Source organism: Alexandromys fortis, unplaced genomic scaffold (assembly GCF_014885135.2).
Source record: "Alexandromys fortis isolate MF-2015 unplaced genomic scaffold, M_Fortis_MF-2015_v1.1 scaffold_66, whole genome shotgun sequence".
In the NCBI taxonomy this organism is placed as follows: Eukaryota; Metazoa; Chordata; class Mammalia; order Rodentia; family Cricetidae; genus Alexandromys; species Alexandromys fortis.
The window spans coordinates 1,701,177-1,718,769 of NW_026067950.1; the positions used below are offsets into that span (position 1 = coordinate 1,701,177).

A 17,593-nucleotide genomic window follows, 5' to 3' on the forward strand; every position below is an offset into this window, starting at 1 on the left:
GGCTGGTTGTTATGTTTGTTTACCCTTCCCCCAAGCTGGGTTAACCTCTTCAAAACAGCTTTCCTAAGCCCGTTAACCACACCACCCATATGACCCACAGCCCCATCTCTAATGTGATGCAAATCTCACAGGGGGCCATATGCACCGGCCTGGCCCGTGGCTTTGTGTCCTCTGGACGTACAAGTTTATGGCTGAGGGAGTCCTATCTTGGCCCTACGTTTACAGGGGGAAATGGCCTCAAAGGCGAACAGTTAAGCAGGAAGATAAAGGGGAGAATGAACGGTCTTGTTTTCCCTGCATTCATTTTTTTTTAATTGCCAGTAACTGTTGACCTCAAGTATTCGCTCAAGATGAGAGCATTCAGGGTCACCATATGGATAGAACATGGGGGGGGGGTGGCTCCCCCTGGAATCAGTTCTGAAAGTTGATTTTTTTTTAGAAACTGTCTTTTATAAACCGATATGATACCTAACATTTTCAGTGTCATCTTTGTCATTTTATCTGATTACTCAAAGTGCTGAAAATCTTGATATTATTCTTTAAGAACTTAGCCTTAAAGTTCTCTGTGGCGTCCACTGTACAACTGAATAATATTGGAGATATTTCCTAATAAAAGAGGAAAGGGGAGAGTATACACAGACCAGAATACCTGTTTCCTTGAGGACTTAACTTCTCCCCACCCACCTTTCCTCCCCATGAAACAATAAGCCCGTATTTATAACACATTAATAGACAACAGAAAAACCATGAACTTAGATTCCAAAGGAAGAAAATTTATTGTTAGAATAACTGGTCAGTAAGACACAGGAGGAGGGCGGGAGTCGTGACTAACATGAACTGTAAATGAAACAAGGTTTCATTTGATGGGGTGTGCTAGCTCGCTGCCCTGGGTACGGTGGTTTGTCTTTAAGCGACCCACTGTATCCATTCAGCCCGCCTGAGGAGGGCTTCATTTAACAGATCATTTTTCCTTGATGGATGTGGCAAGCGTAACAATGTTGTGGGCCTGCTTCAGTAATGGCATGTCGATCATACTTCCTCGGAAAGTAAAGGCTCCCTGGAAAACAGAATACAAACTTCCTGAAAGAATGCTTGGAAATTATAGGCTTCTTTTCTTGCGTGCACTCTTGTACGGCGAGAACATTTTAGATACCACCTGAGTGATGCTGACTTTCCTGCCCAACTTTTGAGAAAAACCAGAGCAAATTGCAGGGGACAGATTTCTTTTTATCCTCCTACAGAGGCAGGAAAGGGGGGGGGGAAATCCTTCAGCATTTTAACAGAGAGGAAAAAGAAACACATCAGACACAAAACATGGCAAACTGTTCATTTCACTCTTTTAAAAAAAATCAAACGGAAAACAGCCGTGGAAGAAAAATTTAAATATTTCCTCATTTCATTTTGAAATATTGTGTGGGACTCTGCAGCAGGGTATGCGCTCTGGTGAGTGATTACTGTTTATAAAAAGTCCATTATCAGCTTAATACATGCTTCTTTCTCGCCAGACACAGTGAAGGTGTTACTCCAGGGTGATGAGAAAATGGGAGGTCAACTACAGTGAACCAAACGAGGCCATGCTGCTGGGCAGAGGCATCAAGGACAAAGCGGTCACTCTCTGTTGACCACACGGGGAGGTGCCTCTGCCCCCCAACCCCTGCGTACCCCCATCTTGCAGATTCTTTACTTCTTAAGCCTTCTGTAAACACCCACTCAGTGTGGTGTGTGATATGAGTCCCGTTCTAAGTTAGGACACTGGGGCCTACAGTAGTGAACCTTCCAAAGTTACATGACTGGGAAGGGTTAGGATTACAGGCAGCACCACCAAACTGCCCAACTTCAAGTCTTCACTGGAATAAACAGAAGGAAAATTTACCAGACAGAAAGCAGCACGTCCAGATCCTGCTGCATCACTTAAGTATTTGTGTTTCTGTTGGCTTTGAGTTTTGTTGTTTCTCTCTAACATAGGCTACCCTTCAATTCATGGCAATCTTCCTGCTTTGGTCTTGGGACTGATGGCATTACAGGTGTGAGCTACCAAATCTGGTTGCAGGTCCTTTTTGTGTTGTTGTTTTTGAGACAGGGTCTCATTATGTAGCCCCAGCCTGAAACTTGTTATGTAGACAGAGCTGGCTTTGAACTCAGAACAGTTCTCTCTGCCTCCTGAGTGCTGCGATTAAATGCATGGGCTACTGTGCCTGGTTTTTCAATAAGTTTTTAAAAATTATTTGTCTTTGAGGTGCCAGAGATGAAACTCAGACCCTTGTAGTCAGTGGCTCTACCCCTGAGCCACACCAGTTCAGTCTGGTCATTTGTTCTCAAGGATGTGCGAAGAGAGACAGCAGGTGCCTCTGGAGATCTGGAGGTGGAGCCATCCTAACCCTGGAGAGTTCATTTCTATACAGCACAGCCCATCCCGTTTCATAAGGCAAAGTACAACTTGTCAATAGTCGGCGGGCGCTGCCCACGCTGCTCCTTCCTGCACGGGACTTCTGGGACGGGCATGCTGGGAACGGCCATGAGGGTTATGAGAGAGGCACAAAGGGTGTACTCGTAGGAAGGAAGTAAACAACTCGTAGCAGAGAATCTTTGGTGATAAGCTTCAGATTTTACCTTCCAATAGAGAGAGATTTGAAAGCCTACAGAATGAGAACTTTTCCAGGGATGCCTGACCCTCTTAGCCTCGGAATAATGAACCCGACTCTTAGGCACATCTGTGTGACATAAATCCTGTATTTGGGTCTCTTTCTGATTCTCTCTCTTTTACCATTTATACCCTTCAATTGGCCTTTGGACCGTTTCATATAGCCTAGAGCTAATTTGGGTCATCTAGGACCATGATGAATTTCATGGATCTGGTTGGGGAGGTTCCCCAGGTTAGCATTCCAAGGAGATCAGGGCTTGGGTCCCATGCTGTTTTACAAGGCAATAGTCTAGTTTTCCCATTGGAGTAAATGGGGACACACAATGGCCTCTTGGAGCACCGCCCACAAGTGGATTATGGCCCCTGTAAAACAGTACATCTGTCCTCCAAGGTTTAGCCAACAGGCTGAAGAGAGAAAGTTAGCATGGATGCACATGAAATAAAACAAACAAAGAATGATGAGCCCTGAATCAAAAGAGATGTCTTTTGGACCACACGTCTCCTGAAATTGTATTGCCTTCTAGAAGCACACCGAAGATGAGAAATACTTCCAGCTGTTTTTCAAGACCTGGAGAGAGAAAGAACATTTCTTTCTTTTGTGGAGGCATATCTGGTTTGATTTCCTTTATTATAGTGGAAAACAAGATGTAGCATCCTTGTTCTCTTTCCTTTATCACTGCAAATTGAGGACTTCAGTGTCGGTAAGAAAACCCATATGCCTTCACACATCAATTGATAATATGCCTGTTGTTATTGCTATTGTTTTATAACACACATAGGTTTATCTGGACAACGTAAACAGTCTGGTGGTCAGGACTTGTTGTTGTTTTTTTTAAAATGCAACTGGTCAAAAAGCTATTTGGATTTTGGGGGACAGTTTGAAGATGATGGATAAGTTTCAATTTCGCTGGCTGATGCTTTTTTGGAAAATTGACATCCCATTTCAAAAAACATGAAGAACATCTATCATCTTGAAGATTTAGGTTACAATTTTGTTTTAAGAGCCTTTAAGGAGCTAGAGAGATGGCTCAGTGGTGAAGAAGACTGACTGCTTCTGCTGAGGACAGAGTTTGGTCCCCAGCACCCGTATGGTGCTTCACAATGTCTGTAACTCTAGTTCCAGGGGGTCCAACACCTTCTGGCCTCTGCAGGTACTGCATGCACAGCAGGCACACACATCTGTGGAGGCAGTCTTTTTTTTTTTTTTTTTTTTTTTTTTTTGAGGCAGGGTTTCTCTGTGTAGTTTTAGAGCCTGTCCTGGAACTAGGTATGGCCTCAAACTCACAGAGGCCTGCCTGCCTCTGCCTCCCGAGTGTTAGGTGTGTGCCACCACCGCCTGGCGAGGAAACCATTCTTACACATATAAGTAAATAAATCCTTTTAAAATGTTTTTAAACAAGACTGTGCTTGTAACCGAATACTTTAAGAACCACACTGACAAAATAATGACAGCAATAACTTTTTGAACAGTTACTAATTCCTGAGCCACAACTGGAGGTTTGTGTACTTTGTTTCATAAACACTGCCCACAACAGCAGTCAGGAGTAGATACTATATCATTCATCCCATGAAAAATAGTTTTTGGAGGCTGAGAAAGAGGCTCAGTCGATAAAGTGCTTGTGCAATCTCCAACACTCGGGAGATAGGTCAACAAAGCTGCAAGTACCTGCAGTTCCAGCAATGGGGAGGCAGAGACGAGTGGGCCCCTGGGGAAGGCTGGCCAGTCAGTCTAGCCGAAATGGTTCAACGCTTCAGGATTAACAAGACATCCTGTCTCAAGCACTAAGGTAGAGAGCAATAGAAGGCACCTGTGGGGACCTCTGGCCTTTATGTGCAGCAGCACCAACACTTGAAAACCTTTTTCTGTTTCATTTTGGTTGAAAGTGTGCACTAGAAAAACAACCTGATACAGCCTGACACATTACCAACACCCACAGTGCTGTGCTATAGAGCTCCGGGTCTATCTTGCCAGCAAGCAACTCCCCTTTGCCCCCAGCCTTGTTGCCCTGCTTCGCTGACCTCTGTTCCCAAGGCTTTTTTTTTTTTTTTTTTTTAATCCATTCTCACACTATAACTGAAGAACCTGGTGCAAATCCATCCTGGAGCTTAATAGGATAGCATGACACAGAACATGTTTGTTTTCTAAAGATTTGTTTTAAATTACATATATGTGTGTACACATGTGTGTGGGTCTGTGCTCAGGAGTACAGGTACTCATGGAACTAGGAAGATGGTTCTGGAGCCCCTCGAGCTAGGGTTATAGGTGGTGTGAGCTGCTTGCTTTTTGCAGGAGCAGTATATACTCTCAACCAGTGAGCCATCTCTCTAGCCTCAAAACATGTTTATCTGATTCAAATCTTGTGTGTTCTTTAAAGCCTTTGGATTGAAGAACGTGCTAAGCATGTTCTGTGATTAGCCGAATCAGACTCTCACACAAATAACCGGTCTGGTGTAGCTGTGTTATTTGTGTTGGAGGGGGTGCGTTAAATTACAGTTTCCAGGCTCAGTCTAAGGGGTTACACGCTGGAGGTTGGCCAGGGATTGTGTCGTGATTCCAATGCACTCCTGAGTTTGAGTCCTTCTGTTTTTGCAGAAGTGACTAAGTTGTAAGTAGAAGCTTACAAAGTGTGAGACCCCTCGAGACCCCGTGACCTCTTACAACGTGTCCTCGCAGTGCTCAGCCATGGGCTTTTCTCAGGCCAGTCATTAGTCGCCTATCATCCACCCATGGTGGGTAGAGCAGCCTGTGCCAGGCCCTGGGGAACAGGAGGGGGAGACTCCACCCCTACCCTCTATGAGCTTCCAGTCCTGGGAGCAGAGAAGCAGCCGATGCCTCAGGATGGAAGGAGCAGAGATCTATGGACCTACCAGGTTGCACGCTCCATGGCTATGAGGCTGTGCACTCAGCAATCATCAGACATGGCCCATGACAGTGGCCCTAGGGCTCAAACCCTGCAGACTTTCACTCCAGAGGGACTGATGGCATCATCCGTCCTTCTACAAGGACTTCCCTGGTCAGTGGCTTGGCACTTATTGCATACAGGTCTGCGATTCAGAGTCCAGAAGTGGGGGCTGACATCATGGCAGAGTTCCTGTCATCTGTATGGTGTTGGGGGGAGATCTTGTGACTTGCTGAAGTCATTCCCGTGAGAAAAGGGTACTAAGGGCTGGGGATGTAGCTCAACAGTAAAGCACTGCCCTCCACTACCCTAGCATAGGAGAGGCCCTGGGTTTGATCCCCAGCACCACAGCCCAGAGTGGCCCTGAAGTTACAGGAACCTCCTCCTTGGCTGAAGCCTTTCAGGAGAATGCCGATGGATGTTTCCTTGCGGACGGGAAGAGCGGTCGCATCTATGGGAAAGGGTCAGTTTCTGGCACTCAGCACCTGTAGGTTGTGGCATGCTTTTCTCCTCTAGAGCACTAACAGACCGGTTTGCTAGACACTGACACTATTACTCTCTCTTCTTCTGAACCAAGGTGGAACTTGGCCTCAGGCACTAGGAGGCAAGTCCTCTGACTTAGAGCTACATACCCAGCTCATGAATGAGAGGAAACAGAAAAAAGGAGAGAGAGAAAGAGGGAAGGAGAGAGAGAGAGAGAGAGAGAGAGAGAGAGAGAGAGAGAGAGAGAGAGAGAGAGAGTGTGTGTCACCTTGTCATAGTTATTTGTAAGCTAGAGTGGGGAGGAACAACAGGGGTTTAATGGGATAAGGAGAAACTTAAGTCCTACTGGTTGTCACTGGGCCTTTATTTTGGACAACAGGGAGGCCTACGGTTGTCTGAGCAAACTTTGTTACTGTACATGATTGCTGGGTCCATAAGTCACTCTGACACATACAGTAAGGGTCCATGCCGATTGGTCTCAGGAACCTGGCTGGAATCCTGCCTCTCTCCCTGTCAAACTGTGTGGGACCCTGGTTCACCTCAGGTCCTTTACTGTTCGATGTAGTGAGAGCCTACAACGTGCGTGGTGTAGTTAAGTGGGGGATTTGCTGCAGCAGGGAATAAGGTGGATGTGTCCCTGACCTCAGGAAGCAAGAAAAGGCATTAAATGACCATCTACATCTACAGGAACGATAACACACAAATGGTATGTCCAGCCAATAGAAAAGGCACTAAATGACCATCTACATCTACAGGAACGATAACACACAAATGGTATGTCCAGCCAATAGAAAAGCAGGTGCAATGAAGAAGCACACTCAACAGGGAACTTGGTAAAAGATATGGTGGCTCTTTGGAAAGTACACTCAAGTGGAGACATGAAGGATGAGTAACAATTTCGAGAAGAGGAGGGGGCAAGAAAAAGGTAACCAGGGCACAGGGCAGTCAGCTCCCCAGTGGGACCCAGGGCTAGGTTAGCCATGGGACAATAGAAGATGGAGCTAGAAACCATCTGCAAGTTTCATTTTCTGGGCTTGGTAACATTCACTGGCTAGCTGACCAATACCCAAGCCTCCAGCAGGACATAATGACAGACCTCAAAACTGTAAAGTTGAGTTGAGGTGATGTTAACTAGTGTCAATGACTTAACCATTCAAGGGGAATCAAGTACGTCCCTTTTGTGGTACTTAGGGTCAAGGAAATCAGAGAGAAGGCACCATCAAAATGGGGGTAGTTCAGGCAAGAGAGAGCTTGGAGGAATAGGTGGGATTTTTATTTTTGCTTTAGTTTGTTTCTATTTTTATTCCATTGAGACAGGGTGGAACTCATTCTGTAGACCAGCCTCAGCCTCAAACTCTGACTCTGCGTTGAGACTAAAGGGTGTACCATCAACCCTGGTTAGGAGCAGGTGGGTCTGTGCTGTGTTTTGGAACAGGTGTTTTTTAAAAGTCAAGTTTCGAAGGTCAGGTTGTCAGATGGATGTGTGGAGGGATTTGAGGAAATGGCAGACTACACATACAGAAGCAGGTGAGGGGTCAGAATCCTCTGCTGTGCAGGAGCCCCATGTCTCTGGTCATCAGAGACTCCTCAGGCGAGGCAAAGGAAAGGTCCCAGGAATCACAGATCAGAGGTGCAGTCCTGTAACCTCAGCCCTTTGAAAGAGCACAGTGTAGGATACAAATGGCTGAAGGTTCTTTAGGGTCTGAGGAAAGGGGCCAAATGTCCAAATTCAAGTGGTCCAGATTCTGATAACTTACTAGCTGATGGGTTTGTCTGGGACAAAACTCCTGATCCTGCAGATAGATGATGGGGGCTGGAGATGCTCTGTCCTAGCTGCCTGCATCACCCATACCTGTTCTTTCTGGGACCATGGGGAGGAGGGTAATCCTTTTGTTCCTTCCTTTGAGCTGCTGGACGCTCAACAGGACCCTCATGAACAGGCTCCCTGGTGACCTTCCACCCAGCCTCTGATAGGCAAGCCATTTAAACGGTCCTAAGAGGATAACAGATCTGATGGAGGTCAGCTGACGACTGGGAAAGCAGGAGAACCTGGGTGGTGGCAACTTGCTGAGCACCTTGGGAAGGTCCTTCAGCTTCTGACCAAGGCAAGCTCGGAGAGGCTTTAAGAGCCCAGTTCCCACAGTTTTCCAAGTTAAAGCCTGGAGAAGGCCCCCCCAGCCTTTCCATCCCTTCTCTATAGCTCCATGGCTTTCAAAATCCATAGCAAAGAACCGCTGATGTGGAACAGAACACAGGCTTTTGTGTGATCTTTATGCAGCTCTAGTCAGACCTGGCTTCCGAGGGTACTGGGCATGTGCACCACAGAGCCGCTCTAGGGACTACCCCCAAACAGAGAGAGAACATGATCCATGGTAGACACATTCCAGTTGCAATCCTTAGCCTGCTGCCGTCACTCACAGGGGAAAAAGTTGTGATTTTTCTGGGGTTTCCCTTAAGGCCACTTGTTGTAGAGGTTTGGGCCATATGTGCACATGAATCTACAGGTGCCTGGTCTCTGTGCATGACCTCCAAGCATGATCTCCCACAAACGCAGGTATGGTACCAGACTCGAGTCTTCATCTCTAAATCGTGCCCATAAGGTTGCAAAGATTAAAGAAAGCCTACAGTGGCCTTACAGGCTCTCTGTCAGTGATATGGCTCAGGGCTTAAGAGCACTGGCTGCTTTCTCTAAGAGATCCTGGGTTCAGTTCCCGGTACCCACATGGCAGTGCACAGCTGTCTACATCTGTAGTATCATGGGACCCAAATCACTCTTCTGGTGGGCAGACAGAGAAGCTGACAAATCACCCACTGCATAAAATAAATAAATCTTTAAAAAAAATAAAAAAAACCCACTAGATTCAGGGGTGCTGGCTCTCTGACAGAACATCAATTGGAAGACAGATTTACAAAAATTTAGAAAGGTAGAGAAAATGCTCACCGATTCCCAGAATCAGAACAATGGCAAACAGTCAAAATGGGCCAAATTCTAAGAATCTGGAAGGGAACAGGTAGGGGATGAGTGGACGGAGAGTGCTCACAGTTAGTTTTGTAAAGAAGAAGCGTGAAATTACTCAGTTCTCACCCTGTGCGTGTCATCCTGGGTAAGATCAACTCAGGGCCTCACTGGCAGGTTTAGCAAGTCAGAGAAGTAAGGATTCTGGAAGGCGGCTTTGGAAGGTGCAAGGTCAGGAAGGTTGAAGCAAATGTGCAGGGGAGTTGAGGTGAGCATGACCAGAGGCCCCAGGGTGCTGGTAAAACCCTGCACTCCCAGCACCCTAGAGGTGGAGGCAGCAGGACCAGAGTTCAGGGTCATCCTCAGCTAATTAGTGAGTAACCAGGTGATCAACCAAACTATACTTCATGTCAAACATAAGCTACAATTGCCGATCCCAGATAGTAAATGCCACGTTACCTCCATGCTTGGCTAAGATCAATAATGTTAAGGTCCTAGGTTGATTCTCTTTTTGAAATCTGATGTAAATGGGCTACCATGACCTAAAAAATAATTTAAGATTATTAGAATACTAATGCTTTTTTAAAAAAAAAAAAAAAGTACTGCAGAGGGGGAAATGGTCTTAATTTTTCTAGAAGAGCACAAGAAGTCAATATTGTGGATACTGTGGTGGCCACATCAGTACTCAGGGGATCACTTGAGTTTGAAGCCATCCTATTCTTCATAGTGAGGTCTCGGTCAGACGGGGATACACAGAAAAGCCCTATCTCAAAGACAAAAAACAAAACCCCAGCAATTTATTTTCAGCACAGTTGAAAATTTGTAAGAAGCTGGCTCAATAGTGTTTCTTAAGAGTGCTTTAAGCACCCGTTTCTGTTTAGCAAGCTACAGGGAGACGTGGAGGCAGCAGACAGAATTCTTGGTTCTCTAGGATGATGAGACAGTTCCATGTTTCCTCCATCAAGTCCTACTAAAGTAGAAAAGACAGAGAATTCTGGAAATGCTTGACTTAGATTTTTACTAAAATAAAATATCATTTACTAGCTTTCAATATAAACAAGAACAACAAAATACCACCATAAAGCACCAAGTGCCAGGGCTGGAGAGAGAGATGGTATGTCAGCTAAGACCCCTTAAGTGCTCTTGCAGAGGACCAAGTCTAGCTTCCAGTGTCCGCACCAGGCAGTTCACAAGTACCTGTAACTTCAGCCCCAAGGTACCTGAAACCTCTAACCCTCGTGGGCACTGAGCTCACACACACACATAATGAAAACTAAACCTAAAAGCACCAATAGTTTAGAGAATTCCTTGGACTTCTCTTCTGTAGTCAGATAAAAGAGAGGAGATGAAGATGGTGGGGTGCAGACAGAGAGGTGAGGCATGAGGTAAGATTTAAAAAAAGGGAGGAAGTAAGGGCGAAGACCACAGACGAAATGTCTACAGACTTAGAGCCTAAGAAAGAGAAAGAGGGCAGATGTTCAAGGGAACAAAACGGCCCTTTCCTGGCCCTGTGTATCCTTGCTGAGAGTGTAGCATCTGAGTCATGAAACTCAGGTCTGGATGGCACGAGGCTTCTCCAGCCTTACTCTGACCCTCTCTGATCTACCCTGGGCGTATGGAATAGGTTAGAGTGAACTGAGCCAATCAGGGCAGGGTGGATGGACAGGGTCAGGACCATGTGGGGTCTGATAGCAGGGAGAGTGAACGCCTGCAGTCCACTTCTTCCTTCCTTGTTGGTTCTTGTTCAAGATCAGAAGGCGCTTGTCTGTGCAAAAATCTGAACCGTCCCTGTGAATCCTTTTAAGAGTCTATCTGGGGGCTGAGGAGACTCAGGAGGAGGCTCAGTGGGTGAGGTCTTTCTGCACAAGTATGAGGAACTGAATCCAGACTCTGAGCACCCATGTAAAAGCTGGGTGCCGTAAGCTGTGGCATCCCCAGGGCTGGGGAGATAGTTGTGAAGACAGGTGTCGGGGGTGGGTGTCTGCTGTGTCTGCTGGCCAGCTAGTCTAGCAAATGGGCAAACTCCAGGCTCAGTGAGAGAAGACCTCTCAAAAACTAAGGTAGAGAATAAGAGAGGATGATGCCTGATACTGACGCCTGACCTCTACATGTGTGCACACCAGTGTGCACAGCAGCACAAAACCCACACACAGACAGCCAGACATCACACACACACAGCATGCGCACACACACACACACACACACACACACACACACACACATCATGTCCAGTCTTTCATTGGTGCAAATGTTCACTGTTACCCTGAAGAAAGCGTATTTGCACTATTTTATGGAAGAGCGGTGGTCACAGCTTTATAACCACCTTGGATATGAGTGATTTCCAAACAGATCTGACTATAAGATAGATAAATTTAAGAAAGTGTTCAGATGCGGGGAGATATACATACAGAGTAAAGCTATTTGGATTATACTACCTTTAAGAATCGGCTTTAACGAATCATATAAAGATGAAGTCAACAAGTTAAAGTTACCAGACAACCTATGCAAAATGAAAATGAAAACAAAGCAAAACTAACAAAATAAAAAACCCTCCTATCCCTTAATGTAGGACTGGCCCTTTGCCTCTAAAAACAAGGCGAGTTAAGAGCAGCATGGGAATTCGACTACCGTGTTTTAAATGTGTTTTTCTTTTTTTAATTGTAACTTAAAGAGTGTATCAAATTTGCCGCAAGCCATTGGTACACTCAGATTTCCTAGGGCTGGGCTTTTTGGAGTGGCTATTACGGCATATAGCTCTGGAAACTCTAAACGAACAGGGACACAAAGGGAAAAACAGTTACCGGGAATGGCAGGAACTCGTTTCCGCCCCATCTTTCATTTTGACCCGGATTCACTGGGCACTACTCAGATTGTTGTTCAGAAATAGACAGGAAAGGCTGTGGGTGGTGGGACGGGTGGCTGGGCGGGGATGGGGACATACTGTCATCTATTAGCCGTTCGGTTCTTTCAGCCGACAAAGACAACAAGCCAATCTTTAGAAGGTTTATTTGATCTGTGTGAAAGAGTGGCCGTGAGCTTTCTGGCACTTGAACAAGCAGGAACTGTATTTTTGGGTGGAGAGATTTCTCCCCGAGTTCTCTCGGGGCGCCTTCAAGAGAGCCATCTGGATGGGACGGTATTTCTTTTGTATAGCTCCGCATTCTGAAGCATCAAGGAAAGGTGCAGCGGTGGTACCTAAGGAAAGCACTTCTCTCCGTAGTTGGGAGGGGATGATTTGGTGCAGCTGGCTGCTTTTGAGATAAAAAGGAACCAACCACCTTCTCCTTTCTGCTCTAATGAGAGAGTTCTTGTAACTGATATTCCCCACATTGGAAGTGTTTACCAATGTCGGCTCAAGAGTCTGAGCTACTACTGCGCCTTCCTGAGAGAAACAGGAACGTTCCAGTTCCGTGTCATATTTACGATCCTCACGTCACTGCTGACCTCACCTTTGACCTTTGTAATTGTTAATGGGATCTAGATCCTGAATGAGAGCCCCCCCCCCCCAATGCTTAGTCAGCTCGTGATGCCGACATGAATGAAGACTGCTAAAAACGTTCAAACAAAATCCTTCCAAGCTGACCCGATGCACTCAGGGCCATGACGAGATTAAAGAGAAAGAGGGATCGCCTGGAAAACTGAATCAAACTCAGGGCTGCAGCCAGACACCGCAAGAATATGTCTGTTCTAACAAAGAACCTCAAAAGCTCATCCTAAGTACATATTTTGCTAGTCTTCTGTACTTTTTCACACTAGGAAGAAGTGGTAACTCTTATGCAAAGGTTTCTTTTGGCTGTACTTGCTCCGGCAGTACGTATACTAAAACTGTAAAGATGCAGAGATTAGCATCACCCTTGCGCAAGGAAGACAGTCAAATTCCTGAAGCATCCCATATTTCTACAAGTTCAAAAGATTCCCTTTGGTCGGTGATCATTTCAGAAAAGCAATGGGCTGTTTCTTTGAGCTGTCATCTTTGTCTAGTAAGCAATGAACAAGAAGAAAGACTTAGCAGCAACATTATAATACAGATGGAAAAAACATGCAGGATCAAATACGCTTTTATATATTGCACGAATACATATGTGATAGGTGCCTAATTCTCTGTAATTAACAGCTTCTGAAATCCCAACAAATAAGGATTTGCGAAGTTTCCACTGTAATTATCTAGTTTTCACATTATGTAAAATTCTTACTGGATTAAAAACAAGAAAACCATGTTTCTTCGTTAAGCCAACACTAAATCAAGTTCTGAATGGAGAATTTCCAGTGATATTTTAAAAACCATCACTATGGAAAAGTAATTGACTTTATATAAGCATTTGATAAAAATTATTGGATATATATAAGAGAATAATTTGAAAGAAAATCCTTTATACATCCCAAGCAAATCATATGAAAATGGTTTATGGCAGCTGAAGTATTTTACCAGGTAATTGCCAGAAGAACTAAGGTGCAGTTGTCTCTCAGAATGCATTTTTCTGGAACGAAGGGGGCATCTGTCTGGTTAATAATGGAGGTGAACATGTCAGCTAAATGACAAATATTTTACTTCCTGAGAATTAAAACAGGAATAGAGCTTATGCTGAAAGAGCTTTTCCTAACAGATCCGAATAAGAGAGACCGAGCTACGGTTCCAAATATCAGTGTCTTGCTCCCGATCTTATTACCAGGGGGCCTCTGTCAGGTAAGAGTACTCAGTGTACCTGTCGAACACTAAGAGACGAGGCGGAGGAAGTATCATTATATTTCTAAGGTAAACTGTTTCCCCATGTTCTCATTATAAGCGCATAAGAGTTGATTTCCATGGAACTTCTAACAGAAAAGGACCCTGAGTGATCAAAGCCTGCGCCCCAACAACTCACCTGCCCGGGACATAGCCTTCCCGTGATGGCTGCCATTTAGAAACAGGGAGAAAAAGTAGGACTTTCACTATCTTATCACTTTAGAAAACATAAATGACCCGGTATGAACTGCCAACCCCAGCCACGCTTCGGTCTCCAAACAGAAAGGACGCAATTGAGGGCCAGGGGTGGGAGAAGAGGCAAAGCTACATCACACTGCCTTCTTGGACCGTTTCTCCTTAGAGGAATTAATTAAATGAAATTTTCATCAGAGGAGAGGAGCAGGGCCTCAGGGAAATTCATGAACACCTCACCAGGACGCAAGCCATCTATTTCCCATCCTTGGGAGTCATCTGTGTTTGGACAAAATATGCGGGGGTTCGTATTTTTCATAAATGGCACACATTGGAACTAAAACAGATTAGATGTTTGTTGGAGGTGATATTTCCTACAACTGGGTACTTATTTATCTAAGATCTCTGCCAAAAGAACCCACACGATTTAAACCGCAAGAACCCGTCAAGATCCAGAGGCGCCTACCTGCGATCCCTGTGTTTGAGGCCAGCCGGTTTACAGGCTCGGTGAAAGAATCATGCTAACCGGATAAAATAACCATATGTCCCTACTGGAGGCTCCATTACTTGAGTCATTTAAACCTCGCTGGACAAAAAGCACCAGGCCCATTTGCTGTAGGAAACAACCCTCCACAAAATGGACATGGAAGAAATGACCTAATAGGCAATGCCCTCTGCTCCAGTTTCTATGGTTCTGTGTTAAGAAAAGCTGGCCTGCCACACTTTTGTGAAAGCTTGTACCCCAATTATACCCCAACAAGAGGGCCACTGCTTATTTGGAGAATGAAAAGAAAACAGCCCAGAACTTAACATTTACATCGCCATTATCAAAGTTGTGGGCAATTTCCCCTAAGGAATAATATTTTCAAAATATAATGGAAAAGAGGGATTGCTGCCTTCATTTGGGAACCCAACTGGCGGGAAAGGGGGGTTTCTGGTCTTACTTCTGTTTGGGAGCTAGTGAAACGGAGGAAAGGGTTCAGGTGAAACAATTCACGGAGGCAGAGCCAGCCCACACTGGATCTGTGTGCCATCTCAAGGCAACATGTTCTGCCTCAGTTTCCCCTTTCAATAAGTGGTGATCGCTTGCACATTGCCAGCTGGCATGAGGCAGAACTGAGGGAAGTGTGTGTGTGTGTGTGTGTGTGTGTGTGTGTGTGAACGGGCAGATGTGTGAGAGGGATGTGGATGGAGTTGTTTGTGTCAGTGAAGGAGTACAAGGATTTTCTTTCTATGCAAATATGCTCATTTCCAGGCAAGCTTCATTTTGGGTTGAAATGTGTAAACAGAAATAAAGTACGATGCCAACTTAAAATTAATTTTTCTGTGAAATGCAGAATATTTTTGATGGTCACCATTGATATGAAATTTTTAAAAAATGCTATGTATCATTAAACTGGTGTAATGTCCAAATGGGATCGTTTCTAGATTCTAGATCCTAGAACTTCAGGCTTTGTATATTAAGTATGAATCTGTACGAACGTGGCGGGGGGGGGGGGGGCATATGCCTGTTCATGGTTGAAGGCAGACTTCTGTAGGCAATGACCTACTTAATATTGTTACCCACTTGAACAAGTGTTGTGATGTTCAGGTGTCCTTGGTGCCAGGGAACGTGCAAAGGACACTTCTCGTACGACTGTCCCAGGTCCGCCACTGAAAACCAGCTTGTGCCTCTCCTCTGCTGTCTTTCTATCTATTTATTTAACACCCAGGACTTTCGCATTCTTTCTCTCCTAAGCAATTCTGTACGGGAGGCAAGACAACGCCATTCCTTACAGAAGGCTCGGGCTGAGGTGAGAGATTAGATTATCTCTAGGACAGTTTTATAAATGCAACTCCCTCCCATCCCTCTGAAAAAGAGGCAAACGGTATTACTGCAAATAACCTTTGAGATAATTAACCGACAATGCATAAACCTTCCTTCAGGCGACACCTAATTTAAGTGTTACTGGCACAAAGTGGGGACAGATTGCGCATTACCACCGCAATATTTACACAGCAGAAACCCACGGAGCGGGAAACGCAGGCTCAATGAAGCACTAAATTAGAACAACCGCACTCAGTGTTAATTTGCCTTCCGTTCTTTCCAAACCTCAGGTCCAGAAATCAGTACAAATCCATCTACACCTCCCACCCTAAATGACTAAACCTGAGGAGACAGTAGTACTTCTTTTTTCTAGTCCCCCCCCCAACTATAATAACGTGAAATTTATTTCTTTCCTCTATGAGAGCCATGTGGCCAAACTGTGTTTATGTCGTTACGATGCACTCACACCTTGGTCTGAAATTATTTTCATACAAGCGCTGCTCGGAAGACCGCACAGGAGGAACTAACAAGACTTAACTTTTTCTAAGGCTGCCAACACAGCGTACAGACAAGATACAGATTAGTGAGATACAGTTTAGGAAAAGGGACTTTTCTCAAGGATAAATGTTATTTCCATCTCCCATTTCCCCTTCCTTCTGCCACACACAATGACTTTTCCTTAAGCTTCATAGGTACTACTTTCCCTCATCCCTGCCCACCGTATTTTAAACTCCAGCATCACTAAGGCACTGACAAAACATTTACCTTTCCCAGTTGCTGGTGCTCTTTGAAGGCGGCGATCAGCTCTTCAGCCCACTGAATTTTTTCCAGGGTTGGAGTAAACTGTTCTTGTACCACCGCAATCTGGTTAGGGTGGATCACCTGTTTACCTGCAAGGAGAGGAACCACACTGAAGGCTCGGGGACAGACACCTCATACAAACTAAGTGTGTCCAGCTTGGAACACCCCTGGATGCCTCACAGAGTGGGTGCTGGAGAACAGAAACAGTACAAAATAAAACCCACAGTCAGACAAGCTTTTCCAGAAAACCATGTAGGAACAAATACCAGTATGGGGAAAACAGCACTCGGCGGCTGGACGAGGCAGCTTGTTGAATAACTACTTTGCCTGTGATTTTTAACTGGAGAATATATCTGTAAATTATCCATTATCTTGAGTAGAATGAAATTAAATGAGAATTCTCTCAAATTGTATAAGCTGTCTCTCCTGCTTGTGTGGGAGGATTGTGTTGCTTCCTATAGTTCTTACACCAACCACGTGTCAATTATTAAGCTTCTCCACAGATGTTATGACCATATTAATACCAAACACTACCTTACGATAATCTGTGTAATTTTCTTTCTGAGCATGTCATTTTTAACATGTGCATTTTATTGAAAATGTATCTAGAGTTGTAACATAAGAGGCGAATTTGAATACTGTGGCACCTAGATAATTTAAAAAATTTTTAAATAAAAAGACTACAGAAAATTTAGCTTCCAAAAATATATTCAGAGCTTCCCTTTTTTCTTATAGTATGAGAGTTGGTTAGTCTTCAAATTACAAGAAATTGTATCTATGTAGAAATACCTTCAAAAAAAATCTCTGATTCTTTTTGAAGTTTAAGGATTTTAAATAAAAGCATCAGCTATACACAGGTCTCAAAGGATTCTATGCAATCAACACTGTTAATAAAACACCCTCAATTTACCAATTGGGGAAGTATGGTATTTAATCAGGTCATTAATAAAATGCAATATAATTTAATGTCACAGTGATGAGATTATGCTGCATTACATGATAAAGTTATGAACACAAATTGCCCCTTTAAAACTGATGGACATGTAATGGCTGCTAACTGTATCTCTTGCCACATTAATTTGCTTTGCTT

The 17,593-nt window shown here is 44.6% G+C and overlaps 1 protein-coding gene and 1 non-coding gene across 4 annotated transcripts in view; one reads left to right on the top strand and one right to left on the bottom strand.

The window, feature by feature from the left end:
- Positions 1-752: 752 nt before the first annotated feature.
- Positions 753-17,593, bottom strand: part of Clybl (citramalyl-CoA lyase) — a 207,777-nt gene continuing 190,936 nt past the window's right edge. The window contains exons 7-8 of one of the 3 annotated variants that reach the window (XM_050150433.1): positions 16,468-16,592; positions 753-1,057 (exon numbers count right to left, since the gene is read on the bottom strand). In XM_050150433.1, the coding sequence (XP_050006390.1) occupies positions 962-1,057; positions 16,468-16,592 (221 nt within the window). In that variant the 3' untranslated portion in view covers positions 753-961. Of the gene's footprint in view, positions 1,077-9,459; positions 9,523-16,467; positions 16,593-17,593 lie in introns of those variants that run through there. The other 2 variants (XM_050150432.1, XM_050150435.1) reach the window with 2 other exon arrangements.
- Positions 12,776-12,879, top strand: LOC126506695 (U6 spliceosomal RNA). Its single transcript, XR_007593308.1, has one exon. It is a non-coding gene; the product is annotated as a U6 spliceosomal RNA (small nuclear RNA).